General features: G+C 50.2%; 1 protein-coding gene across 1 annotated transcript; it reads left to right on the top strand.

The window, feature by feature from the left end:
* Window positions 1-49: 49 nt before the first annotated feature.
* On the top strand, window positions 50-21167 carry CCDC61 (coiled-coil domain containing 61). The gene is made up of 14 exons (XM_028742093.2): window positions 50-134; window positions 1838-2066; window positions 2826-2908; window positions 4507-4667; window positions 5863-6015; window positions 7949-8165; window positions 10816-10898; window positions 11013-11254; window positions 12851-12929; window positions 13048-13175; window positions 16712-16790; window positions 17754-17820; window positions 17977-18049; window positions 19856-21167. Exons 2-14 carry the CDS (start codon window positions 1919-1921, stop codon window positions 19951-19953), a joined length of 1611 nt encoding a protein of 536 aa, XP_028597926.2. The 5' UTR covers window positions 50-134; window positions 1838-1918; the 3' UTR covers window positions 19954-21167.
* The last annotated feature ends 6770 nt before the right edge of the window (window positions 21168-27937 follow it).

Here is a 27937-nt window from a genome sequence, read left to right on the forward strand (position 1 = left end):
GGGAGTCCTGGGAGGTGACTGACGTCGCCAAGAGCCAATGGCGGCGCGGGAGCGGTTGAGCGGGCGGCCAATGGGAGAGCGGCGAGGAGGCGGCTTTCGCTGGAGACGGCAGTTGAGGTGGGGGCGGCGCGCAGGTAAGTTGGCTTTTGGGGGGAGCTCCGTCCCGTATTTAAACCCACCTCATTCCTGCCTCCCTCAAAACAGTAACCCCTCCCCCGTCTCCTAATAGCCGCCTCCCCCTCATTAATGCTAATTAACCCCAGGCAATTAGCGCTAATTAACGCCCCCCCCCGCAATTAAGAACATAAGAAGAAGACTCCTTCCTCAGAGTCTAAGCAGTAGCCCCTCCTAGTCCTAATAGCCGCCTCCCCCCCATTGATGCTAATTAACCATAGGCAATTAAGACTAATTAATGCTAATTAACGCCCCCCCATTAAGGACGTGAGAAGATTCCTGCCTTAGACGATCGCTGTCAACGTTTCCCTTTTTTTAAGGGAAATTCCCTTATTCCGAATAGGAAAGGGAAAAGTTGACAGCTATGCCTCGGACCCCAAACAATAGCCCCTCCCACAATGAATGCTAATTTTTGCTAATTGACGCCCATTAAGGCCTTAAGAACCCTGATTCAGACCCCAAACAGTAGCCCTGCCCACAGTTAATGCTAATTAACACCATCCCACAATTAATGCTAATTGACACCCCTTAAAAACTTAAGAATCCTGATTCAGACCCCCAAACAGTAGCCCTGCCCACCGTTAATGCTAATTAACGCCCTCCCTATTAAGACCATAGGAAGACTGCTTTCTCGGACTCCAATGAGTAGCCCCTCCTACTCCCAGTAGTCGCCTCCCCACCATTAATGCCTAGCATCTCCTGCCCTTAAAGGTAATTATCCCCTCCTTGTTACTGCTAAATGCTAATTGAAGTCCGCACTCCCAGTTAAAAATATATGGATAGCCTGGCTGGGTCAGGCGAAGGCCAGTCAAGTCCTGCTTCCTGCTATCAGGGGGGCCACCCAGGCCTCGGACACGGGGAGCCTGCAATGATAAATTGATGCTAATTAATCCACCATTATGCTCATTATCACAGTTTCCCTATCCCTGTTGCAGATCCTCTGGGTGGAGCTTTTCTGTCCCTTGCTGCCATCCCATTTCCCCTCCCACTTGTCTCTCCTTATTTTTCTATGTTTTCCCAATCTCACTGAATCCAATACTGTCCTTCCATCAGTCTGGCTAGTCGTGGCCACACTGGGCCATGAGAAAAAATCAGGAAAATGGCACTAAGTGACTTTCGGACACTATAAAGGTAAAGGTACCCCTGCCCGTACGGGCCAGTCTTGACAGACTCTAGGGTTGTGCGCTCATCTCACTCTATAGCCCGCAGACACTTCCGGGTCACGTGGCCAGCGTGACAAGCTGCATCTGGCGAGCCAGTGCCACACACGGAAACGCCGTTTACCTTCCCGCTGGTAAGCGGTCCCTATTTATCTACTTGCACCCAGGGGTGCTTTCGAACTGCTAGGTTGGCAGGCGCTGGGACCGAACGACAGGAGCTCACCCCGCCGCAGGGATTCAAACCGCCGACCATGCAATCGGCAAGTCCTAGGCGCTGACGTTTACCCACAGCGCCACCCGCATCCCTAACTCGGACACTATGGGGGAGACAAAAAAATTAACAGTTCTCAGTTACTGGCCATTCTCTCCCAGCAGAAACATTTTTCTTAATTCTGAACCTGTGGGGTGGGAAAAACCATCATCCAAAGGACATCTGTGTGTGATTTTGTGATTGCTTCACGCCCTCCTGATAAACTTCCCTGTCCTTGTTTCCCCCTGTATAGATAACTGTGTGTGGAAGGCTGCTGTTCAAGGCTGCCCACTTCCTGCCCTGCGAGGCGGGCAGAGAGATTGCTGGTTGCAACATGGCCAAGCTGCACGGGCTGCAAGCGGACTATGTTTTCCGTGGCGTTGAGCACATTGTCCGGATGTCGGTGGACGGGAACCTTCTGGAAGTAGAAGTGGAGGACCGTCTCACCACGGACCAGTGGCGGGGGGAGTTTGATGCTGCTTGTGAGTAATGAATCTGACACTGAGGAAGCTGTGCTGATGTGAACAGCTTAGGAGGGCGAAGAGCTGTGAAATGCCCAGCTACACTGTGCTGCTAGATGGGCACATGCAGAGATGAGCCAGCTGCCCTCTGCAGTTGCCCTTCTGGCTCTGCTTTGTCCCTGCCTCTGCTGGGCACTTGAAGCCCCGTGTCTATAATAATAATAATAATAATAATAATAATAATAATAATAATAATAATTTTATTTATACCCCGCCCTTCTCGGTTCAAAAACCGGGCTCAGGGCAGCTAACAACAAACTTAAAACACTTTAAAACACTTAATTATAAAAGCAACATAAAATACAATATAAAAACATGAATAACAATAAAATTCAAAAAATCAATTAGATAATCCCCAGGGCTAGCTGGCTGAATTGGTCCTACTTGTACCAGCGAGGAGGTCAGGGGAGAATTAGCTGTGGGGTCTTAGAGCGGGTGATCTTCATAAAAGGGGAGGGGGAGGGAAGAGAAGGGAAATAAAAGATCAGGCTGAATTCAAATTAAAGGCCAGGCGGAATAGCTCTGTCTTACAGGCCCGACGGAAGGAGGTTAAATCCTGGAGGGCCCTAGTCTCCTGGACAGAGCATTCCACCAGGTCTTTTCAAACGATAAAATACTGGTTCCATTTCCCTCTTGCTCTCAAATTCCCAAGTTAAGGCATTACATGCTCCCTATTACATGCCAAAATCAGCATCCCTCATGTTTTACCTTTTCTTCCAGTCATTGAAGACCTCACTCACAAGACTGGGAATTTCAAGCAGTTTGGGATCTTCTGCAGCATGCTAGAGTCGGCCATTTCCCAGGTGAGGCTCAGCTTGGCTTTGGGGCCGCCACGGAAAAGTCTATGGAAATGTGTCTCGGGCAGAGTTCCTCAGGCTTCTTGAGTGCTGCCGCTTTCCTAGGCTTCCTCTCCCTTTGGTCCCTTCTCCCCTGCCACCAACCATCCATCCATTCCACAGGTGGACATCTGGGAGATTTCTTCGTCTATAGTCCTCTCCTGGGTGTGAACACGGCAGATAAAAGACTCAATCTTTAAAAAACAAACAAACAAACAGAAACACACATTACTATCAGGTAGGTAGCCGTGTTGGTCTGCTGTAGTCGAAACAATAAAATAAAATTAAAACAAAATAAAATATAAATATAAAAAATACCTTCCAGTAGCATGGTAAAGGGACCCCTGACCATTAGGTCCAGTCGTAACCGACTCTGGGGTTGCAGCGCTCATCTCACTTTATTGGCCGAGAGAGCCGGCGTACAGCTTCCGGGTCATGTGGCCAGCATGACTGAGCTGTTTCTGGCGAACCAGAGCAGTGCACGGAAATGCTGTATACCTTCCCGCTGGAGCGGTACCTATTTATCTACTTGCGCTTTTGACGTGCTTTCTAGCTGCTAGGTTGGCAGGAGCAGGGACCGAGCAACGGGAGCTCACCCCATAGCCGGGATTCGAACCACCAACCTTCTGATCGGCAAGCCATAGGCTCTGTGGTTTAACTCACAGCGCCTCCCGCGTCCCTTAGTAGCACGTTAAAGGTAAAGGTACCCCTGCCCGTACGGGCCAGTCTTGCCAGACTCTAGGGTTGTGCGCCCATCTCACTCAAGAGGCCGAGGGCCAGCGCTGTCCAGAGACACTTCCGGGTCACGTGGCCAGCGTGACATCGCTGCTCTGGCAAGCCAGAGCCGCACACGGAAACGCCGTTTACCTTCCCGCCAGTAAGCGGTCCCTATTTATCTACTTGCACCCAGGGGTGCTTTCGAACTGCTAGGTTGGCAGGCGCTGGGACCGAGCAACGGGAACGCACCCCGCAGCGGGGATTCGAACCGCCGACCTTTCGATCGGCAAGCCCTAGGCGCTGAGGCTTTTACCCACAGCGCCACCCGCGTCCCAATAGCACGTTACAGACCAACTAAGTTAGTTATTGGTATGAGCTTTCATGTGCATGCACACTTCTTCAGATGTGAAGAAGTGTACATGAAAGCTCATACCAATAACTAACTTAGTTGGTCTCTAACGTGCTACTGGAATGTATTTTTTTCATTTTGTTTTGTTTCGACACATTAATAAGTAAATAATGGGGGGGACCCCAATCGAATGTGGCTGCTGCTGATGGGAGTTGTAGTCTGAAACATCTGGCAGGCACCAGGTTTGAGAAGGGACCTCCAGAATGTCAGGCCTCCTTTCTGTGTTTCATCTCCCCCCCCCCCCCCCGCCTTGACGACTTACGGTGTTTCTACCACATGCCCTGCCAGGTTCTTGCATCTTAAATCCTGCCACCGTGGTCCCCTTTCTTTCTTGAATTCCTGTCCTTCCCTAGTCTGAGAGTCACTTCTTCCGGGATAAGGACTGGCTGTGTAAACGGTCCTTGATGTGGTGCTGATTGTGTGGGCTTTTCTCCTACAGAGCAGCGAGTCGGTCACTCTGGACCTCCTCACTTACACAGACCTGGAGTCGTTAAGGAACAGGAAGATTGGGGTGGGTCCCCGGCACACGGCGGCTGCCAAAACCTCCCCGCTGAGCTCCAAGCGCTACCTCATCTTGATCTACTCGGTGGAATTTGACAGGTGAAAGTTGACTGCATGACCAACAGGGAGCCTTGGGGTGACAAGGGGGCTTGGGGAAATGGAGGGCACCTCATTTGTAGCTAAACATTCACCCAAAGGCCCCATAGCCAGCCACAGATTTATTGCAGGTGCGATGGGGACAGGTGAACCTGGCCTTCTGGAAGACCCAAGTATCTTGGAAGAGCTGTGGGGCTGCCAGAGAGACTGCATAACCTTATAACTTGGAGGGAAGCAGCTAATGAAGCCAACCCTTCCCTTTGCTGTGTGGGAGGAAGGAGGAGGCGGAAGACCAGCGTCCTTTCCACTCCTTTTTTGATTCGAAAACAGCAAACAACGAGGCGGGAGCAAAGGCCCTTCCTGCCTCTTAGCCCAGGTCTGTCCAGGGAGCAGCCCCCCTTTTCCCAAAGCAAGAAGAGAGGGGAAGTCAAGGACCACAGCCATCTTTGCCAAGCTGGGGCCTTCCAAACGCTTTGCACTACACCCACCTGGGGCTGATGGGAATTGTAGTTCAAAGCGGCTGGAAGGCCACAGCTTGGCAAAGGCTGATATGCAGAGGAATAAGCATTCAATATTGGTAGCAGTTGGGACGCGGGTGGCGCTGTGGGTTAAACCGATCAGACTTGCTGATCAGAAGGTCAGCAGTTCGAATCCCCACGACGGGGTGAGCTCCCGTTCCTCGGTCCCTGCTCCTGCCAACCTAGCACTTCGAAAGCACGTCAAAGTGCAAGTAGATAAATAGGTACCACTCCGGCGGGAAGGTAAACGGCGTTTCCGTGCGCTGCTCTGGTTCTCCAGAAGCGGCTTAGTCATGCTGGCCACATGACCCAGAAGCTGTACGCCGGCTCCCTCGGCCAGTAAAGCGAGATGAGCGCCGCAACCCCTGAGTCGGCCACAACTAGACCTAATGGTCAGGGGTCCCTTTACCTTATTGGTAGCAGTTACAGGGAAGAAAGTCCTTGCCTTTCCCTTTCTGTGGGTTGGTTTTGGCTGTCTCTTCCGGACAGGGAGGCAGGAAGCACCAAAGGTTGCTAGCCAGTCCCCTCTTGGGAGGGGGCCTCTTCCCTCCTAGTCAAACAGAGCGTTTGCCTGGCCTGTTAAGCACCAGAGCCAACCCCTTGACATTTGCTCCTGTCTGTGGCGAGGTACAGCTGCAGGGGGTCATGACTTGTGGTTGCCTTTCCTTGTTTCCCGGCAGGATCCATTACCCGCTCCCCCTCCCTTACATGGGCAAGCCGGATCCCGTCGTTCTGCAGAAGGTGATCCGGGAGCTCAAGGAGGAGTTGGCCCTGCTGAAGGCAAAGCCAAGCAAGGATTTCAGAGATGCTGAGATCCGCCGGCTTCGTGACGAGTGAGTGGGGGAGGCGGGGGGGGGTAACCTGTGTTACGATATGGATGCAATGCGACCGCGAGCAGCAGGTGGCTTGAAAGCAAAACATAATGGGAATGTTGGAACTGTTCCGTGGGAACAGAGGGAGAGTCTATTTTCAGTGCAAAGCACCGGAATTAGCTCAGAGTGTAATATGACCTGTACAGGAAGTACAGGAGGAGGAGTTTTGTCTCTCTACTGATGGAGTCTGATGAGAGCAGACGTGTTTCTCTGTAACGCTGCAAAGACGGAAATAAAGGCATGTAAATACATTTCTGTCTATCTCTTTCCCCCTGCCTGGGAGGGGGGGAAGAGTGGTGTGTTCTTCTCACGTTGAGGAGGATCGCCGATCACGACCTAGCCTGCGTCTGCCAGGGAATGCAGACAGGGAGGTCACCAGGAGATCATGCCGGGTGCCTGGAGAGTGGCCAGTTTCTCCTGATATGGCAGATTTCCTAACAACCCGAGCCATATCAGGCAGCTTCTCTCTGCAGGAGACATCAATGCGGCCTTCTGAATTTGCTGTTCCGGCATTTAGGAACCAGGATATCTGTGGCACCAGGAAATAGGTGTTTAACGTGCTTCTTGGAAATGCTGGGTTCCTTCCCAGGGAGAGTGGAAGGTGTTGGGGTTTTTGTAAGGAGGGAGAGATACTCAAGGCAAAGCTGTCAAGGTTCCCTTTTTTTAAAGGGAAATTCCCTTATTCTGAATAGGATTCCTTGCAAGAAAAGGGAAAAGTTGACAGCTGTGACTCAAGAACTGCATCTCCCATCTTTGGGAGCTATTTGTGGTCACGGGTGTGTAAATGCTACTTTGGAGTCAGTTTTCCTCCTCAAAGCATTGGTTCTGATCTGACTGATCCCCACTGATTTAAAATACCACCCTTAAATCTACCACGTTGATCTGTTGCTTCCCTATAAAAATGTTCAAGACAGCTTACAAAGAGCAAACAATCCAAATTAAGTCTTAAATTCCTCGTCCCGAAAATCCAAACAAGGGCAAGTATTGAAATGGCAGTGAAGCAAACTCTGCAGCATCTCATGGGTTTGAGAAGGAGACTCGCTGTGCGAGGAAATGGTGCAACAGGTCTGCCCTATTACCAGGAAGCAGCAGGAGTCAGGAGAACTGTGACAGTTGTATTTATTTATGAACAGCAGATCAGCACTTCAGCATAGCAGCTAAGACTTGCTAGACAGGCAAAGCTAAGCTTCCCATTCATCCGTAGAGGGAACCACACCCAGCGAGAGGAGCTTTTATTACAGTTCTGGCGTGTCTTTTAAGGAGACAGGCCAGACATTTTACAATATCAGTCTGGAAATGCAATGCAGCAGGAGACTGGAAGTGCAGCTGCTCTCTCCTTGAAGAGATAATGCTGATTAATTCAATTTATATACTGCTCTTTATCAAAAGATCCCAGGGTGGTGTACAACATTAAAAACACATTACAGAACATCAATAACAAAAAGTATACTGACAGACGTAAAATAGTCATCATAATAACAGTCCTCTTCCCCACACTTTCACAGGCCATAGATTATTTAACAGCCATAGGCCTGGGAAAAGAGGAGCGGTTTTTTGCCAGATGTCATAATTATTATTATTATTATTATTATTATTATTATTATTATTATTATTATTTTATTTATATCCCGCCCTCCCCTGCCGAAGCCGAGCTCAGAGCAGCTAACAACAGTAAAATGATAAACCATTATAAAATCATTTCATTGTAAAATTAATTCCAACCAGATTAATGGCAACCATTGGGCTAGAATTCTGTGGCTTTGCAAACCCACCTTTTAGCGCTTAAACGACCCTTTCCAAACCTCAGCTGCAGGAAAGCTCAGGTCTCAAGCCTTGCACGGAAGAGATTCTCTCTCGGCTGCCGCTGATCCTGTCCCGGCGCTCCCTTTTTCAGGCTGCAGCACACCTTGGAGGAGAAACAGTCAGTGGAGACGGTCTTGCTGGGCCTTCAGGAGGAGCTGAAGCTCACCAACAAGAGCAGCGCCTTTAAGGAGGTCAAAATCCTCAAGAAGGTCGTGCAGAGCCTGGAGGAGGAGCTGACCAAGGAGAGGGCGAAGCACCAGCGGATCGCTAACAAGCGCCTGCAGGAGAGCCGGCAGCTTGCCGACGAGGTGGGCTGGGCCTTAATAATAATAATAATAATACAGTGGTGCCTCGCAAGACGAAATTAATTCGTTCCGCGAGTTTTGTCGTCTTGCGATTTTTTTCGTCTTGCAAAGCACGGTGTCGGGAAAGTTTTGGAAAAGCTTCAAAAATCACCAAAGTCTTCAAAAACCTCAAAAAAGGCTACCACACCGCGTGCTATGAGTTGCTCCTCGAAGTCAAGTCGCAACTGTATTAACGGTGTTAAGAAAAAGGAAACAAACTTGCAAGACGTTTCCGTCTTGCGAAGCAAGCCCATAGGGAAAATCGTCTTGCGAAGCAACTCAAAAAACCAAAAACCCTTTCATCTTGCGAGTTTTCCGTCTTGCGAGGCATTCGTCTTGCGAGGTACCACTGTAATAATAATTTTTATTTATACCCCGCCCTCCCCAGCCAAGGCCGGGCTCATGGCGGCTAACAAGCAATAATAGAAACAAGTTGAATGATTACAACTTAAAAACACAATTAAAATACAACATTAAAATATTGAAACATTAAAATGTTAAAATGTAGCCTCATCGCAGGAGGAGAAAGGAAAAGAAAAAAGAAAGAGAGGGAGGGAATCAAATTGGCTCCAAGCCAAAGGCCAGGCGGAACAACTCTGTCTTACAGGCCCTGTGGAAAGAAATCAGATCCTGCAGGGCCCTGGTCTCATGAGGCAGAGCGTTCCACCAGGCCGGAGCCAGCGTTGAAAAGGCCCTGGCTCTGGTTGAAGCCAATCTAACTTCCTTAGGGCCTGGGACCACTAGGGTGTTGCTATTTATGGACCTTGAGGCTCTCTGTGGGGCATACCGGGAGAGGCGGTCCCGTAGGTATGAGGGTCCTAGGCCGTGAAGGGCTTTAAAGGTCAAAAGCAGCACCTTAAATCTGACCCTGTACTCCACCGGGAGCCAATGCAGCTGGAAAAGCACTGGGTGAATATGCTCCCATGGCAGAGACCCTGTGAGGAGCCTCGCTGCAGCATTCTGCACCCGCTGGAGTTTGTGGGACAGCTTCAAGGGCAGCCCCGCGTAGAGCGAATTACAGTAGTCAAGCCTGGAGGTGACCGTTGCATGGATCACTGTGGCCAGGTCGGGGCGGGAAAGCTAAGGGACCAACTTACAGGATCCTCGTTCCATGGGCAGGTTGGGGAGAGGGCTATAGTAGGCTGCTGAAAGAACAAAGACCTTAGTGTGGAAGCGCTCATCCGAGCTCAGCTCTGCTACTGAAAACAAAGCCTTAGGCGTGGAATGTGCTCAGAGGCACCTCCTGGTCTTTTCTTCCCACTGCGTCCTTTCCACTTCATTTTGGGGGTCCTAGGTAGAAAAACGCCAAAGATCAAATAAGCCTGGAATCTGCCCACCCTTGGCGGAAGGGGCAAGGCTCCTCTCTTCGCTCCGACAAGAGCCGTGGGACTGGTGGGGGGGGGGGTCGTGGTGAGGAGAGAAGGAGGGACGGCCAGCCTTCCTCCAAAACTAGGAACCCCTAGAAACACCAGCTCCTTCATTTCATTCACTTTTAATTTGCACACCACCTTTCTGTATTACTCTACGCAAGGCGGTTTACAACCGAACATGCAACAAACATCACACACCTTAGAATAATCTAATCCAATACACCAAAGTTATAATAAAAACATAACTTTAAACAACTTGCAGCAAGTAATATTCAGTAATCCATTGGAACGTAATAGTACACAATAACATTGATTCTAAAAATACCAGTAAATAATAATTAAACAGAAATTCACTCTTAGCAATTACAGTGGTACCTCGGTTTTCGAATGCCTCCATAGTCGAACATTTCGGAACTCGTACGCCAAAAACCCAGAAGTAAATGCCTCGGTTTTCGAAAGCACCTTGGAAGTTGAACAGGAAATGCAGCTTCCGTTTTGAGTTTTCCATACAGTGGTAATAATAATAATAACAGCAACAACTTTTATATGTATCTCTGCCGAAACTGGGCTCAGGACAGCTAACATCAAATATATAACATTGGTATAAAATCAAACAATAATTAAATTATCTCCTAAAAACAAGTCAGAATCAAATTAAAATCTAATTAGATGGCTTTCCGCAGGATTAGGGTTGGGAACAGTAAATGCTCCCTCGTTACGAACTTAATTTGTTCTGGAGGTCCGTTCTTAACCTGAAACTGTTCTTAACCTGAGGTACCACTTTAGCTAATGGGGTCTCTCGTGCCACCGCCGCATGATTTCTGTTCTCATTCTGAGGTACTACTCCTGGGTTAGCGGAGTCTGTAACCCGAAGTGTTTGTAACCTGAGGTGTTTGTAACCCAAGGTACCACTACATTGAGGCTTCCATTTTGAGGCTTCTGCTTTCAGTTTTCGGACATTTTGGAACTCTGAATGGACATCTGGAACGGACCACATTCAAAAACTCTGGTACCACTGTACAATAAATAATTGCTAAACTATAATCAACAAAAATAGCAGCGTCACAATGCATAGAATGCCCCACCACATAAAAAAACACCATGTGAAAGGATCACATTCTGTAAATATCCACCCTGGACCAACTTTGTTTTAATATAACCCCCCCCCCCCACACACACACACAAAATTATTCAGCCTGAGCCTTAACACAAGGCCCAAAAAGAGATCTTTCTGCCCACTGCAGCTGGCGGAGATGAAAGCGACAGAGAGGAGCCTCCGGATTCGCGTGAAGAACCTGACCAACGAGCTGGCCTTGTACAAGAAAGGGTGAGCGCTCCTGACCCCTCGGCCCCTCTGCTTTGCTGCCAAAGGCAGCGGTTTCCATGCCGGACGCAAACCCACCCCTCTAGCCGCAGGCGTTCCTTTCTCTCCCCTCCCCAGGCGCTTCACCCCCTCCGGACCATCTCCCCAGAACCACCCCGCGCCCCCTCGCAATTTTGCGCACCCCACCCTGTCTCGTGGCAGCACCAAGAAGAGAGACGTCCGCCGCTCCACCTCGGAGGAGCGCTCGAACTCCCGGGAGCGCAGCGGCGCCTGGGGGCCCAGCCGGCAGAGGTCCACCTCCAGGGAGGGGCGCAGCGGGAGCCAGGGCCGCCTCCCTCGACAGTCCCCGTCTCCTACAGGTGAGAGGGGTGGGTCACCCTCACCATGCACCCCCTCTTCCCTGGCACCAGGCCTGCCTGGCGCAGTGGCTGCTGGGAAGGAGAAGCCTCCTTCGAAGGGGGTGTGCTGGGCACAGAAAGGAGCAGGCCTCATTATCCTCCCCCTGCCTGGCTCCGAGTTACCAACAGATCCAAACTCCTCCTCTTCTTCTCAGGGTGCCAGGCAACTAAAGCCGCCTTTTTCAGCACATGTTTTGTTTTATCTGCTAGATCTGAGGGGGAGGGCCGGAGTCAAGCACTGCAGCTCGTGAAACTACTCTTCTGACACCACATCTCTTGCTTCTGAGATACCGTATTTTTCGCTCTATAAGACGCACTTTTCCCCTCCTAAAAAGTAAGGGGAAATGCGTGTGCGTCTTATGGAGCGAATGCAGGCTTCACGGGCTATCCCAAAAGCCAGAACAGCGAGAGGGAGCGCTGCGCTCCCCTCCCTCTTTCTCTTTCTGGCTGTTCTAGCTTCTGGCTTAGCCGTGCGAAGCCTCCGCAGGGGAGCGGGGAGCCTTCATCCCGCTGTCCTGCAGAGGCTTCGCGCAGCTATCCCTGGCCTTTGCCGGAGGTGGGGGAAGGGACAGAGCAAGCGGCTCTGTCCCTTCCCCCACCTCCCAGAAAAGCCCCCAAGAGCCGCGCTCCCTTTAAAGAGTGCACAGCTCTTGTGGGAGGTTGGGGAAAACCAAGGAGGCTTGCTTTCTCTGAAGCCAGGAGAGCAAGCGGGATCGGTGCGCACCGATCCTGCTTCCTCTCCTGGCTTCAGAGATAGCCCTGCAAAGCCTCCTGAGCGAAGAGGGAGGAGCGCCCCCTCTTCATTCAGGAGGCTTCTTATTTCTTGTTTTCCTCCCCTAAAAACTAGGTGCCTCTTATGGTCGGGTGCGTCTTACAGAGTGAAAAATACGATACTCTGCATGTTAGAAGAGCCTTAGCTGTGGGATAGCTCAGTTGGTAGAGTGTGCGACTCTTGATCTCACGGTTGTGGGTTCAAGCCCTACCTTGGGCAAAAAAAATCCTGCATTGAAAGGGTTGGACTAGATGACCCGTGTGGTCCCTTCCAGCTCTGTGAATTTATGATCAGGTCAAAGGCCCGTCTAATCCAGCACGCTGTCCTATATGGTGGCCAGCCATAGAGTAGAGCAGAGCGCACTCCCATCAGGGATTCCCAGTAGCTCATATTCAGAGGCGTTCTTGCCGCCATCCTTGACTCTCTAACAATAGGGGCTAGAAACTTGCTTGCCAGTTTTTGAAGCCGAGAACTGTGCCAGAGTTCAAATCCCACAACCGTGGAATGGAGGACCTCAGGACCTTATCTAAGCGCGATGTCTCCAAAGCTAGAATCCACATCCCACCTTGTGCGAAGAATGACGGGCTTCGTAACTCTCCGCAGACAAGGCAAATCCTTGCCTTTTCAGCAAGGCTGCCTTTGCCTTGGGCACGAAGTCAACCCAGAACTGGGCCCTGGGAGCTTCTGCCCTGTAAACAGACCAGGTCCCTTCTGCTCTGCAGGACAGAACTGCCATAAGATGCCCTTCCTCCTTGACCACCCTTTTTCCCTCTCCTTCCCTGTAGGACCCCGGGCACCACGCTTTGACCCCACCGCCTTTGTGAAGGCCAAGGAGAGGAAACAGAAGGAAGCGGAGCAGAAAAAGTGAGTCGCTCTCCTCCAGGGTCTGCCTCTCCCTGCCGCTCCCCCAACCCCGGCGGCTGCAGGATCCAGGCAAGGGCGAACGGCGCTCTTTGGGCTAATTTGTCCTGTCTCCCTCCAGAGAGCGATGCCTGCGACGGGGGATGGGAGACACCCCGCCCAGCGGTTGGTGCCACCGCCTGCAGTCCAGGGGCCCCTCGGCTTTCAGCACCAGCGGTCTCGGGAAAAGCCGGGGCAGGAGTTCTTCAGGTGCGTCTCACTGGGACCTTGCTCCCTGTTTCGGGTGCCGCGCAGATGACGCACGCAGCTGCATGGAGGCTCCAGGTCCCTGCCTCGAGGAGCTTCCAAAACCTCAGTTGGAGGTGGAGAGGGAAGTGGGCAGGCGTACGTGGGGGGAACAGGCAATTGATTTCGCATATTTTCATACTAGGCTGGGTTACAGGGCAGAATGGGAACTAGGGGGTTGCGGCAAAGGCTTCGCTTTAAGGTGGGACTCTTACATCATCTTCATCTTCCTCTGGGTAACTCTGGAAAATTCCCACATTTCCCCCCCCCCCCCCACTTAGGATTGTACTCAACACTCTTTGTGAACCTAATGATCTTAGATTCAGTCATCCATACCCTGTATGCACCTTTTTCGTACCCCATGAACAAACCATGTGCCCCACACTTTCCAAGCTTGCTGCTCTGTGGGGTGTGTACCACACGTCAGAACCAAAGATTCTCATGTGCTTGACGTAAGGTTTCTTACCAAACATCTTCTCATAGGGAGTACAACCAATAGGTGATGACAATCTGCGATTATAAGTATAAACAAACAAGTTCAAAGACTCCCCCCCAAAACTTCTCAGGCAGATTGGCAACATGCAACAAGGTTTTTAGGCCTTGCAGCAATCCAATCTTCCAATCTCCCTTCTCAGAAGAGGAAGCTGAGGATAATGATGATGATGATCAGAGTTCAGATCTCAGCTCAGTGGGCAGCGCTGCTGCTGGTGTCAGCGACAGTGATGACAGGGACGTGGGTGAAGTAAGGTTCTCCAGAAGCAGACTGTAAGGGAGAAAACTCCAGGGGTCTTTCGGTTAGAGAGAGCCTGGGGTGCTGCACCAGTGAGAGTGTCAGACCAGGACCTGGGAGAGACCAGGGTTCAAGTCCCCCACCCGGCCATATTGAAGCTGGCCGGGTGACACTGGCCCAGTCACTGCCTCTCAACCGCATCTGCCTCACAGCATTGTTGTGGGCATAAAACGGATCTAGGCGGAGAACGATGTACGCCACCTATTTCTCTTTGGAGGGGGGAAGCCGGGCTATAAACAATGGAGCAGGGGACCTTTGGACAACTTAGGAGTAGATCTGAAGGGGGGGTAGGGACTAGGAACTTGTGCTGGATCTGGGAGCATACAGGAAGCCCGCGGAGCGTACAGGAAGCAGGGTGATCATAGGATTAGAGTAACAGGAGGTTGCCAGCTAGATTGGAGGCGATTAAAGGTGAGACAAGGGAAGGCCAGAGAAGAGGGGATTGCAGGAAGTGCAAGCTGGATTTAGAAGAGGCAGAGGAACCAGAGACCAAATTGCAAACATGCGCTGGATTATGGAGAAAGCTAGAGAGTTCCAGAAAGACATCTACTTCTGCTTCATTGACTATGCAAAAGCCTTTGACTGTGTCGACCACAGCAAACTATGGCAAGTTCTTAAAGAAATGGGAGTGCCTGATCACCTCATCTGTCTCCTGAGAAATCTCTATGTGGGACAAGAAGCTACAGTTAGAACTGGATATGGAACAACTGATTGGTTCAAAATTGGGAAAGGAGTACGACAAGGCTGTATATTGTCTCCCTGCTTATTTAACTTATATGCAGAATTCATCATGCGAAAGGCTGGGCTGGATGAATCCCAAGCTGGAATTAAGATTGCCGGAAGAAATATCAACAACCTCAGATATGCAGATGACACAACCTTGATGGCAGAAAGTGAGGAGGAATTAAAGAACCTTTTAATGCGGGTGAAAGAGGAGAGCGCAAAATATGGTCTGAAGCTCAACATCAAAAAAACGAAGATCATGGCCACTGGTCCAATCACCTGGCAAATAGAAGGGGAAGAAATGGAGGCAGTGAGAGATTTTACTTTCTTGGGCTCCATGATCACTGCAGATGGTGACAGCAGCCACGAAATTAAAAGACGCCTGCTTCTTGGGAGAAGGGCAATGACAGGCCTAGACAGCATCTTGAGAAGTAGAGACGTCACCTTGCCAACAAAGGTCCGTATAGTTAAAGCCATGGTTTTCCCAGTAGTGATGTATGGAAGTGAGAGCTGGACCATAAAGAAGGCTGATCGCCAAAGAATTGATGCTTTTGAATTCTGCTGCTGGAGGAGACTCTTGAGAGTCCCATGGACTGCAAGAAGATCAAGCCTCTCCATTCTGAAGGAAATCAGCCCTGAGTGCTCACAGGAAGGACAGATCCTGAAGCTGAGGCTCCAGTACTTTGGCCACCTCATGAGAAGAGAAGACTCCCTGGAGAAGACACTGATGCTGGGAAAGATGGAGGGCACAAGGAGAAGGGGGCGACAGAGGACGAGATGGTTGGACAGTGTTCTCGAAGATACCAGCATGAGTTTGACCAAACTGCGGGAGGTAGTGGAGGACAGAGGTGCCTGGCGTGCTCTGGTCCAGGGGGTCACGAAGAGTCGGACACGACTAAACGACTAAACAACAACAAAGCGGAGAAAGGCAGAGGGCCCAGGCCAGAGTCTTTGAGCCTTCCAAGTCCTTTCTGCGGCTGCTTCCCAAATTGAGCAAGCGATGCCTGGCTGGCGCTAAATGAATACAGCCCAAGCAAAAGTGTTACAGCCCAAGCCCAAAAAATGTTTGTCCGTTTGGGGAAATTAGCTTCTTACTTAGTTCTGAACATTCCCCGCACCCCTGTATGTGCAAACTTTCCGCCAACGGCATCCGTACCTGTCCTGCCCTCTTTCTGCACTTGTGCACAACACAGTGGTGCCTCGTAAGACGAAATTAATCCGTTCTGCGAGTCTCTTCGTCTTGCGGTTTTTTCATCTTGGGAAGCACGGCTATTAGCGGCTTAGCGGCTATTAGCGGCTTAGCGGCTTTAAGAAAAAGGAAACAAACTCGCAAGAACTCGCAAGACGTTTCGTCTTGTGAAGCAAGCCCATAGGGAAATTCGTCTTGCGGAATGACTCAAAAAACGGAAAACCCTTTCGTCTAGCGAGTTTTTCGTCTTGCGAGGCATTCGTCTTGTGGGGCACCACTGCAGTTTGAAATCACAATAAATCTTTTGAAATATAAAATAGCAGTTGAAAAAAAGAATACATGAGTTGGAGCGGACGTGCAGAGATGTTTCTGTCCTTTCTCCTCTTGCTTTCTTAGTCTTAACGGGAAATTCACTTTCCTCGCCATCGCTCCCCCCATCTCTCCTGCCTCCTCTCTGCTCCTTCCTTGTCCTCAGTTCACAGCCTGTCCTGTTCTCTTTGCCTCCCATCTTGCCTTTACAAGAGCTGCGTTCTCCTGCTGTCTGCTTTGCCCTGAACCTTCGAAATGTCTGTGAACATCCCGTGACATCATAGCAGGCTTCACTGTAGATCAGCAAGGAGAGATTCTCGTAGGTGCTTTAGTTAACGGTACTTATAGTTTGCTTTCTTTTCCCCCATTATGCCTGGTTTATATGTTCCGAAAGCCACTTTACACAGGCACGTCGCAGCGTTTGGGTGACTTGCCTGTGCGAAAGGGTCTTCGCCTCACCTGATCTCACCCTACGCTCTTTTCCTGCAGTGGAAAGCTTCCGCAGCCGGCGCTCATCCGCAAGCTCAGGGAGCGAGCTGGACGATTACTCTGAGCCTGCTGCCCCAAGGTAAGGAAGGTGGGGCAGAGGGAGGCACAGCCTGGTGCAAAGCTGTGCTGGAATGCCGAGCCGCGTCCTGCCAAAACCCCACACTTAGCTTTAAAAAGCAAGCTTTCTATGGGAGCAGAAGCGAATCTGATAAAGCTGCGGCAAAAATCCCCATTGCCAAGCAGGTCACACAACCCCTGTTCTCACGAGGAAGGTCAGGGCTAGGAATCCAGGGCAGCTGTCTACCAGTTCCATCTGGTACGCAGCCTGAGACTCTACCTGCTTGCAGACTGTCTTGCCAGAGTGGTGCATGCTCTAGTTATCTCCCACTTGGACTACTGCAATGCGCTCTACGTGGGGCTACCTTTGAAGGTGACCTGGAAAGTACAATTAATCCAGAATGCGACAGCTAGACTGGTGACTGGGAGCGGCGGCCGAGACCATATAACACCGGTCCTGAGAGATCTGCATTGGCTCCCAGTACGTTTCCGAGCACAATTCAAAGTGTTGGTGCTGACCTTTAAAGCCCTAAATGACCTTGGTCCAGTATACCTGAAGGAGCGTCTCCACCTCCACTGTTCAGCCCGGACACTGAGGTCCAGCGCCGAGGGCCTTCTGGCGGTTCCCTCATTGCAAGAAGCCAAGTTACAGGGAACCAGGCAGAGGGCCGCCTTGGTAGTGGCATCCGCCCTGTGGAACGCCCTCCCACCAGATGTCAGGGAAATAAACAACTACAGTATCTGATGCTTAGAAGACATCTGAAGGCAGCCCTGTTTAGGGAAGTTTTTAATGTTTGATGTTTTATTGTGTTTTTAATATTCTGTTGGGAGCTGCCCAGAGTGGTTGGGGAAACTTAGCCAAATGAGTGGGGTATAAATAAAAAATAAATGATGATGATGATTTATTATTAAGGGCTTTGCCTGGCTCGGACATGATTGCAATTAGCCTGATCCGGCCTGATGAGTTGTGTGTGTTGTCCCTTAGGGGGAGGAAGCGAGCAGTGAGGGGTAGGAAGCCTCTGAGTTCCTCGTCGTGGAATGGCAGTACCGTGGTAAGCAACCCGCCGCGTCGAGGTTCCTCTTTGACAGAAAAGTGCTGGGCAAACTGAGCTCGCCGTCTGCCGAGACTCCTGGGCACTGGGGGCGGGTCTTGGGTTTTCCTTAGCTATCAGAGGGGAACTGACCAGCGCCACTCGTTCTCCCTGCAGATTCCCCACACGGATGGTGGCCACAGGAAGCACCTGGCCAGCACGCCTACCACAGGCCTGCGAGCGGACAAAGGTAAATCCCCCGGGGTCTCCAGTGGCCTCTTGAGATGAGGCGGCGCAGAGACTGGAGTGGGTTGACCTCTCCGGGTAACAGTGAAGTGTAATCCCCTCTTGAGAGCCAGTGTGGCGTAGCAGTTGAGTGTCGGGAGACCAGGATCCGACTCTTCTCTTGGCCGTGAAGGGTGACCTTGGGCCAGTCCCTGGCTCTTGTCCTAACTTATCTCACAGGGTGGTTGTGAGAATCAAATAGGAGAACCATGTACAGTGGTAACTCAGGTTACATACGCTTCACGTTAAATACGCTTCAGGTTACAGACTCCGCTAACCCAGAAATAGTGCTTCAGGTTAAGAACTTTGCTTCAGGTAGAGAACAGAAATCGTGCTCCGGCGGCGCGGCGGCAGCAGGAGGCCCCATTAGCTAAAGTGGTGCTTCAGGTTAAGAACAGTTTCAGGTTAAGAACAGACCTCCAGAACGAATTAAGTACTTAACCCGAGGTACCACTGTACAGTGGTACCTCTGGATGTGAACGGGACCTGTTCCAGAGCCCCGTTCACGTCCTGAAGCGAACGCAACCTGTGCACGCATCTGCGTGGGTCGCAATCCGCCACTTCCGCGCATGCGCGTGACATCGTTTTTGTGTGCGCATGCGCGAGCGACGAAACCCGGAAGTAACGCGCTCCATTACTTCCTGGTTGCCGTGGAGCGCAACCCGAAAATGCTCAGCCTGAAGCTACTTTAACCGAGGTTTGACTGTACGCTAGTGCTTGCCAACTGGGCCCCCCAGGATATTCTAAGGGGGCCACAGATGAAAAATGCATAAATGAGAGGCCACAGCATGAGGCTAGGGGGCCACAGAGGGAAGTGAGAAGTGAAGGGGAAAAATATTTTTTAAAAATACATCTTGATTGACTATCTGCTTGGCCAATCACAAGCAGGTAAGGGGGTGGCCCACCGGAGCCCAGCGCTCCTTTTTGCCCTGGGCATTTTCTTGGAGCAGTCCTGGGTGTTTTTTTTTCTGGTGAGAGAGGGCGATCGCTGAGGCTCCCCTTTTGACCAGTAGGGCCCGCGATCTAGAAACCCCAGGTCAGGTAAGTGCGGTGGTGTACTGGCAATGAGTAGGGTTGGGTGATGGTTGTTGCTGCCACCAGTGCTGGGCCAGTTACTGCTTGCTTGCTTGCTTGCTTGCTTGCTTGCTTGCTTATTTATTTATTTAGGCCAAGCCAGCCCATTGGCTCATCTGCATTGTCCACGCTTCCTGGCAGCGGTGACTGTCCAGGGTTTCAGATAAGGGGCATTCCCAGCCCTCCCTGGAGATTTGACCTCATTTTTATTGGGCTCTGCCTCCAAGCCATAGCTAGCCCTTCCTCATTAGGCCTTGCCCACAAAGTTGCGCCCCAGCTGGAAGAAGTTTAAGGAATATTTGAAAAAATACGTTAATATTTAAGTTTTAGAAAACTTTGGAAGTGGATATAGGCTGTAGGGTTAGAAGCAGAAGATAATGTATTTCAAAATACTATTATTTGTAAGTGATAAAATGTGAAGTTTTTTATGGTTAAAGTAAGTGGGATTTTAAAAAATGGTTAGAAATCATGATATATGTAAACTGCAAAAGATGAAGTAAAATGAAAATCAGATAGGTGGGACTTGTTTAGAAAAATAAGGCTAAGACAAGAATTTGTTTGTATTGCTTGTTTTTCTGTTTGTGTTCTTTATTTCTGTTAAAAAATGAATTTTAAAAAATTGGGGGGGGGCAGAAAGTTGCGCCCCAGTCTCCCGGTCCTCTCGCATGGCAGTAACCCCGGTTGTCTTGTCCCACAGAGAACCTATACGACGAGCCATCAGCTGACCTCTCAGAGATTGACGCTCGGCTGCAGGCGCTGCAGGAATACATGAATAAACTTGAGACCAGAACGTAACCCCTGGAGTAGAACAAATTAAGAGGGCCGCTGGGCCAGAATACAGGGAGCCTCCTTCCCCCACCCACCCCGGTTTGGAGTCCTCCTTCGGGCTTCTTTAGACAGAGGCACGGGCCTGAAAGAGATGGTGGTGTGAAGCATGGGTTTGTAAACATTCATGTACAGCAAGCACACACAAAAGTGGGTGCCTTGAGGGACTAGAAGCTTCAGAGTTTTTTCCCCCCTTCTCTGATGCTGCTTAGGACCTGGTCGATGTGTAGCTTGCTCAAGATACAGGGCACTGAACCCTTTAGCCTTACTTAGCCCTTTTGTACCCAATCTTGCCTTTAAAAACGGGGAGATGGTGTCTGCTTCGGCCATCAGATCATCCTTCTTTAAGACTCCCCTCCTAATTCCAGCTGCTCTCTCGCCCCTTTAGTTCCAAGCCTTTAAGAAACCAGGGTGTGCAGCCTGAGATCAAAATCGGGTCCTCCCTCGCTGCTTGCTCCCAGGCAGGCCTCCTTCCTGGGACAAAGACAATGACTTCACTTTTGGGGAGTCGCTCCCCTTCCCTCCAGTTGCTTCCAGGCCCGTCTCTGGCCTGGAGGTGCTGGCTGCTTTGGGGGCACAAATTCAGATCTCTTCCCGGGGGCGGGGAGAAGGGTAGGAATTTCTTGGCTCAAAAGACTGGCCGAGTGAGAGATTGCAGGCTTAGCCGGAAAATCTTTGGGCTGCCTGTGAGAGATCCTAGTAGGGAATAGTTCCACTCACCAGTTTTACTTCTCAGCTAGGCACCAAAGGATAGCTGAACTGTCGCAGCCACTGGTTTTAACATTTTCCTTTTAAATAACTTCTTTTGCCCAGCCTGTTTAGACCTGGTATCTCTTCTGGGTTAGATGGTGGTGTGTTAAACAGCGTCCTTGTTCCGTCGGCTGTGCAGCGGGGAGCCTGTTCCCAGTTGTGACATATCCTTTTGGCCTGTTTTGACTGCTCGCTTGAGCCAGGCTCCTTTGCAAGGAGCAAATGCAGCTGGAGTTGTGTCGGTCTACCCTCTAGCAGGCTGGTTCGTAAACTTATGTGTGGTCTCTTCTAAACATTCCATGAAGTTCACTTGACAGCTTTTAATGGATGGTGGTCGTCTGTTTTCCCTGTCTGCCCATCTCCCAGTGTGTGTCTTGCTGTGTGGTGCTGTGTGCAGTGATCCTATTTTGTAAATAAACACTTCTTTTCTAACACACCGGTCTCCGTCTGATCCACTGGTATCTTGTCCCAGCTGTGTTCCCGTGCTAGTTGAAGAAGAACTTAACAGATTGGACACTCTGTCCCTGCTCCTGCCAGCCTAGCAGTTCGAAAGCACGTCAAAGTGCAAGTCGATAAATAGGTACCGCTCTGGCGGGAAGGTAAACGGCGTTTCCGTGCGCTGCTCTGGTTCGCCAGAAGCGGCTTCCTCATGCTGGCCACATGCCCCGGAAGCTGTACGCCGGCTCCCTCGGCCAATAAAGCGAGATGAGTGCCACAACCCCAGAGTCGGTCACGACTGGACCTAATGGCCAGGATTCCCTTTACCTTTAACAGATCGGACAAAATGTCTACCCAGCCCAGCCAGATCACTCTAGGAAATCCAAATCCAAACTCTCCAGTCACAGGCATGTTTGGGAAGCACAGCTCACATCTCCCAGGCATGGGAGAGCAAGCTGGTGGAGGGTGAAAAGCACTTTGCACATGTTCAGAGGGAAACGCTCTGAAACTGCTTTCCCCAGGATCAAGCCCCAGCCTTCAAAATAGGTTTGTTTTCTTTCTGTTGCTGCATCAGCTGGCAAAGCGAGGGTTACAGAGCATCCGTTGTTCAAGAAGAGAAGGGGGGAGTTGACAGAAAAAAGCCAGTCTCCTGAAATTCAGGCTGCGTGTATATCTGAGGGCTGGAAGGAAGCGAAGTGCAACACGGGAGCAACTTGAAGTGGAAAGTGCTAGACAATAATAATAATAATAATAGTAATATTTTTTTATTTATAGCCCGCCCTCTCCAGCCAAGGCCGGGCTCAGGACGGCTAACAAGCAATAATAAAAACAAGTTGAATAAATACAACTTAAAAACAAGATTAAAATACAATATTGAAATATTAAAATGCAGCCTCATCACAGGAGGAGAAAGGAAAAAGAAAGAGGGGGAGGGGAGGGAATCAAATTGGCTCCAAGCCAAAGGCTAGGCGGAACAGCTCTGTCTTACAGGCCCTGCGGAAAGAAATCAGATCCTGCAGGGCCCTGGTCTCAAGAGACAGAGCGTTCCACCAGGCCGGGGCCAGAGTTGAAAAGGCCCTGGCTCTGGTTGAAGCCAATCTAACTTCCTTAGGTCCTGGGACCACTAGGGTGTTGCTATTTATGGACCTTGAGGCTCTCCGTGGGGCATACCAGGAGAGGCGGTCCCGTAGGTACGAGGGTCCTAGGCCATGAAGGGCTTTAAAGGTCAAAACCAGCACCTTAAATCTGACCCCGTACTCCACCGGGAGCCAGTGCAGCTGGAAAAGACTAGGACATCTTCAGTTAGAATCTGGCACTCCCGGTGCCTGCAGAAGTTCTCCTAGCTCAGGTAAGCTATATAATGATGACTGGATCCATTATTTAAAAACTTTCTGCCGAGCGACTAAATCTGCACATCAATTCTTCGGTGCTGCTGATGTACCGATCCACCATCGCATTGTGTCACTGTGTGATGCCTGCCATTCCAGCACGTTTTCTCTTGTGTTTCTGTGATGGTGAGAACACTTAATGTCCTTTTCAAGCTCACAGACCTTGTTCTTTTCCTTCTTGTTTTTAACAATAGCTCTACAGGGTCGGACCAGAGTGGGTCTGCCTCTAGTCTAGCACGTCTGCAGGGCTTCTCAAGGTGGTCAGCTCAGATGCTTCCAGGAAGTCCTTTCCCAGCTGGCACCCCACCATCTGACCGGGTTGCCCCCGCTACTCTGGGCAGCTTTCAACATACATAATAATATAACAATACATTTTAAAACTTCCCTATACAGGGCTGCCTTCAGATGTCTTCTAAAGGTTGTAGTGTTACTTATTGTGGGAATGTTCAGGGATGCAGGAGAGGATATATTGTCTGATCATAGCCTTTCCAACTTGTGTAACAAGTTCACAATTTTAGCAGAGTAACATCCCCCTTTTTAAACTTGCCGCGGATGCATTTGCTCAGGCTTGCTAATGCCTCTATAATAACTGTTCTGGTATTTTCCCCTTATTCCCTCATCAAAGATAAGACACGACACAGTCTTCTATAAAAGTATAAAAAGGTTTACTCACACATCATTCTGTTCACAATAGGATCCCGGAAGGCAGACTTAGCTTAGAAAAGTAACATACACCTGGAAACTATCTCATAAGGAGACAGTCCCTTAGTCCTCTCTTGGCTGGAGCCAAGAGAGCATCTTTGGCTAAGCAGATGTTGCTTCTTCGATGCATGTAGTCAAAAGGAGAGAGATGTCTACCCTGCCTGTGCTTTTGTCGTTACCTGCACAGGTGAGGCCACGCCCACCTCTAGTCACATGCAGAGGAAGTCTGTCCCAGCCCAGAAGGAAGCAGGAAGTTTACCTGCTGGCTGGACAAACATTCCTCCCCATATGTAAACATGTTCACTCCAGGAATGTACTTGACTGCTCTTGTGTTTCACATCCTAAACTTATCTCCTTGACATCTGATGGGAGGACGTTCCACAGGGAGCGCACTACTGCAGAGAAGGAAGATGCTCTCTTACTGAGCCACAGTCATTGCTCCTCTGGCTCCTTTTTCACATCCTTGTGTGATGGCCTAGGAATCGGATTCAGAGGCTGAACCTGAGGAATCCCAGCCTGCACAGGAGTCCCCGCCTCCAGGACCGACTGAACCAGGGCTGGGGCTTGAACCTGAAGGGCCCTGACCAGTGCTGGATCCTCAGGAGCAGACACCAGCTGAATCTGCTCTGGCTCCGGAGGTGATCAAAGACCCATTGCCTGCAGGTGCTCCACTCTCAGCCCCATCAGAGGAAGCTGAGGTTGCCTCTGGGTCCGGTGACCCTCCAGCCTCTCCTGAGCTGCAGAGGCTCAGGGCAGAGAGGCGGAGGGAACTAAGTTCCCACAGGAGGAGTGCTCACCTCCGGGCCAGGAGAGGCGAGTCACCTGTGGACCGGGGCCGCCCTATGCCTCGGGGCAGATAAAAGCCAGCCAGCCCAGTCCCAGGTTGCGGCAGCAACGTTGTTGGTAGCCTGTTCCTGCCTGCACCCTGTCCTGCTCTTCTGCCAGAGTTCCTGACCCCACCCGACTCCCTGCCTTGGACCCCACTTCAGCCTTGACGGACAGCCTCCATACCACACCCTCGACCTCAGACCGGACTCAGACCACACCGCACAGTAACCCCCCGGGACCAGCACACCTTGCCAGCGTTAAGGATCTGTCATTGCTCTGCCCTCTTTGGCCTCCTGCCTCCACTGATAGGCGGCCCCCGAAGGGTTCTCCAAGAGGCAACGTGGCCCTCGTCTGGAACAGTTTCCCCATCCCTGCGAAGAGAGGTGCCAAAGGCTACCTAGATGCAGCCAGCAATCATCTCCCCTGTTTTTACAGCTGCCTCAAGCCCATGTGACAAACAGCCATGGATTTCCTCCCTGCTGCTTCAAGGATATAAACGGCGCTGGCAATTGAGGGCCCTGCTTCTTGCCTGATGTGAGGAAGGCAATTTCTGGCTTCGCTGACATTGATTGTTGTCTTCCACGGACCTCCTGAGGGCTGGCTCAAAAGAGGCCTGGCTGAGGACTCCAAGGAGAAAAGAGCGATGCTGTGTGAGAGAGAAAAATACCAAAATGCCACAATTAAGCTTATTTGCAGAACTGCCGTTGATATGGCAACGGATGTGACAATCAATGGTGCCTATGGTGCGATTTATCCACCACCACCACCAAGGGACACAGCGCTGTGGTCTAAACCACTGAGCCTCTTGGGTTTGCTGATCAGAAGGTCGACGGTTCAAATCCCCGCAATGGGGTGAGCTCCCGTTGCTCTGTCCCAGCTCCTGCCAAACTCACAGTTCGAAAACATGCCAGTGCAAGTAGATAAATAGGTACCACTGCAGCGGGAAGGTAAACAGCATTACTGTGGGCTCTGGTTTCTGTCACGGTATTCTGTTGTGCCAGAAGCGGTTTAGTCAGGACTAGCCGTCTGAGAAACAGTTTCTACGCTAATGCCATTCTGGTTCTAAACGCAGCATAGTGTATTTTAAAATGGGGTTTTAGAGTTTTTAGGGGTTTTTGAATGTTTGATGTAGTTTTTATGTAGTTTTATGTAGTTTTATGTAGTTTTTCAATTTCATTGTTCCGCAAGGGACAATGACAATAAAGATATCATTATCGTTATCATTATTAGTCATGCTGGCCATATGACTCGGAAAGCTGACTTGGCCTGAAAGCGAGATGATGATGATGATGATGATGATGATTTATTAATACCTCGCCCATCTGGCTGGGTTTCCCCAGCCACTCTGGGCGGCTTCCAACCAAATATTAACATACAGTAATCTATCAAACATTAAAAGCTTCCCTGAGCAGGGCTGCCTTCAGATGTCTTCTAAAAGTCTGGTAGTTGTTTTTCTCTTTGACATCTGGTGGGAGGGCATTCCACAGGGCGGGCGCCACCACCGAGAAGGCCCTCTGCCTGGTTCCCTGTAACTTGGCTTCTTGCAGGGAGGGAACCGCAACCCCATAGTCGCCTTTGACTGGACTTAACCGGCCAGGGGTCCTTTACCTTTACCTTACCTTTTATCCTCCACCCTACCACCCCTCACCCTTACTTGCTGGCCTTTTTTGGTCGGGGATGGGCAACGTCAATTCTGCCACATGCCCCCCAACTAGCAAGGGCAGCTCAAAGGCACCAAACTGGTGAAGGCTGCATTAAGGAATGTGACAGGCGAATCAGCTTCTGCTGCAACCACAATGAATCCCTGGGAAGAGCTCTGCTGGGTCTGGCCAGTGGTCCTTCCAGTCCAGCATCCTGTCCTCACAAGGGCCGATCAGGTGCCTGTGGCAAGCAGGATTCGAATACAAGAGCAACTCTCCCCTCCTGAGGTTTCCAGAAACTGGGATTCAGAAGCATTGATGTATCTAGCTGTGGGGGCGAAGCGTAGCCATCATGGCCCCAACCGTCGATAATCCAGCAATTACTGTGCTGTGGTTTGTGGCTGGGACATTGTCATTATCATTTTATTCAGTTCGTTTCTATACTGCTTTGAAATGTCAAAGCAGTTACCATATTTTTCGCTCTATAAGACGCACCAGAACACAAGATGCACCTAGTTTTTGGAGGAGGAGGAAAACAAGAAAAAAAATATTCTGAATCTCAGAAGCCAGAACAGCAAGAGGGATCGCTGCGCAGTGAAAGCAGCAACCCCTCTTGCTGTTCTGGCTTCTGGGATAGCTGCGCAGCCTGCATTCGCTCCATAAGACGGACACACATTTCCCCTTACTTTTTAGGAGGGAAAAAGTGAGTCTTACAGAGCAAAAAATACGGTATTTAAAAAATAAGTGCTGGGAAAGCAAGGTGGGAAGAGCTGTCCGAGGTGCTGAAAATGAGGGTTGCAACCACATTGCCCATCCAAGGGGCCACTTGCAAACCCTGAATCTTACCCTGCTCTCAGCAGAGGAGAGTCTGCCTTCACATTTCGACCTTCTGTTCCATCACCCCGTCCCAACAGAGGCGTACGGGGCATTCAGACACGGAGGACATTGGATTGGCTTCCCCGATTATAATGCTGGCGGTTCTATCACATTTTCTAATGTTCCTTTCTAATACGAGAGCAGCTTTTGCATCTCATTTGGAAACCAAGGACCCAGAATGGGAAGGCACACAATGCCAGATGCTTGAAGTCCAGTGTGAAGTTTCCGCAGTCCGTGTTGATTTGGGGAGCCATGTCATCAGCTGGTGTTGGTCCACTGTGCTTCATGAAGTCCAGGGTCAACGCAGCTGTCTATCAGGAGATTTTGGAGCACTTCATGCTTCCTTCCGCAGACGAGCTTTATGAGGATTCTGGCTTCATTTTCCAGCAGGACTTTGGCACCTGCCCACACTGCCAAAAGTACCAAAACCTGGTTCAATGCCCATGGGATTACTGTGCTTGATTGGCAGCAAACTCACCTGACCTGAACCCCATAGAGAATCTATGGGGCATTGCCAAGAGAAAGACGAGAGACATGAGACCAAGCAACGCAGAAGAGCTGAAGGCTGCTATTGAAGCTTCCTGGTCTTCCATAACACCTCGGCAGTGTCACAGGCTGATTGCATCCATGCTATGCCGCATTGAGGCAGTAATTGATGCAAAAGGGGCCCAAACCAAGTACTGAGTACATATGCATGCTTCTACTTCTCAGAGGTCCAATATTGCTCTATTTGGAATCCCTGTTCTGCTGATTTCATTTAATATTCTAATTTTCTGAGATTGTTAATTTGGGTTTTCATCAGCTGTACGCCATGATCATCGCAATTATAACAAATAAAGGCTTGACATATCTCGCTTTGCATGTCATGAGTCTATCTCATATATTAGTTTCACCTTTTAAGTTTAATTACTGAAATAAATGAACTTTTCCACGATATTCTAATTTTCCGTTTGGTGTCAGCATCACTTGTGCAGGTTCTCTGCTGTTCGCTTGTGTTCCTTTGGTGGTGAGAGAGGTTGGGGTTGGCCTAGGGTGTGGCTGTTCATTTGTGGTTGGCTGTGGTGGTCTTTGTTTTCATGTGTGAGTGCGGTGGGTGGGTGTTTTGGATCAGGTTAGCCATACTGATCTGTATGCTGTTGGTGGATTTTTGTCATTGTCTTGTTGGGCTGTGTATGTGATAAAGGGGAGCCATACTGGGGTGAAGGTGTCTTCTTCTATTTGTCCCTGTGTCAGTTTCAGTTTATTGGTTAATTTTTCTAGCAGGGCTGTTTCCCATACTATTTGGTACCATTGGTCCATGCTTACTCCCGACAGGTCTCTCCAGTGTCTGGG

The sequence above is a fragment of the Podarcis muralis genome, chromosome 7 (assembly GCF_964188315.1).
Source record: "Podarcis muralis chromosome 7, rPodMur119.hap1.1, whole genome shotgun sequence".
Taxonomy (NCBI): domain Eukaryota; kingdom Metazoa; phylum Chordata; class Lepidosauria; order Squamata; family Lacertidae; genus Podarcis; species Podarcis muralis.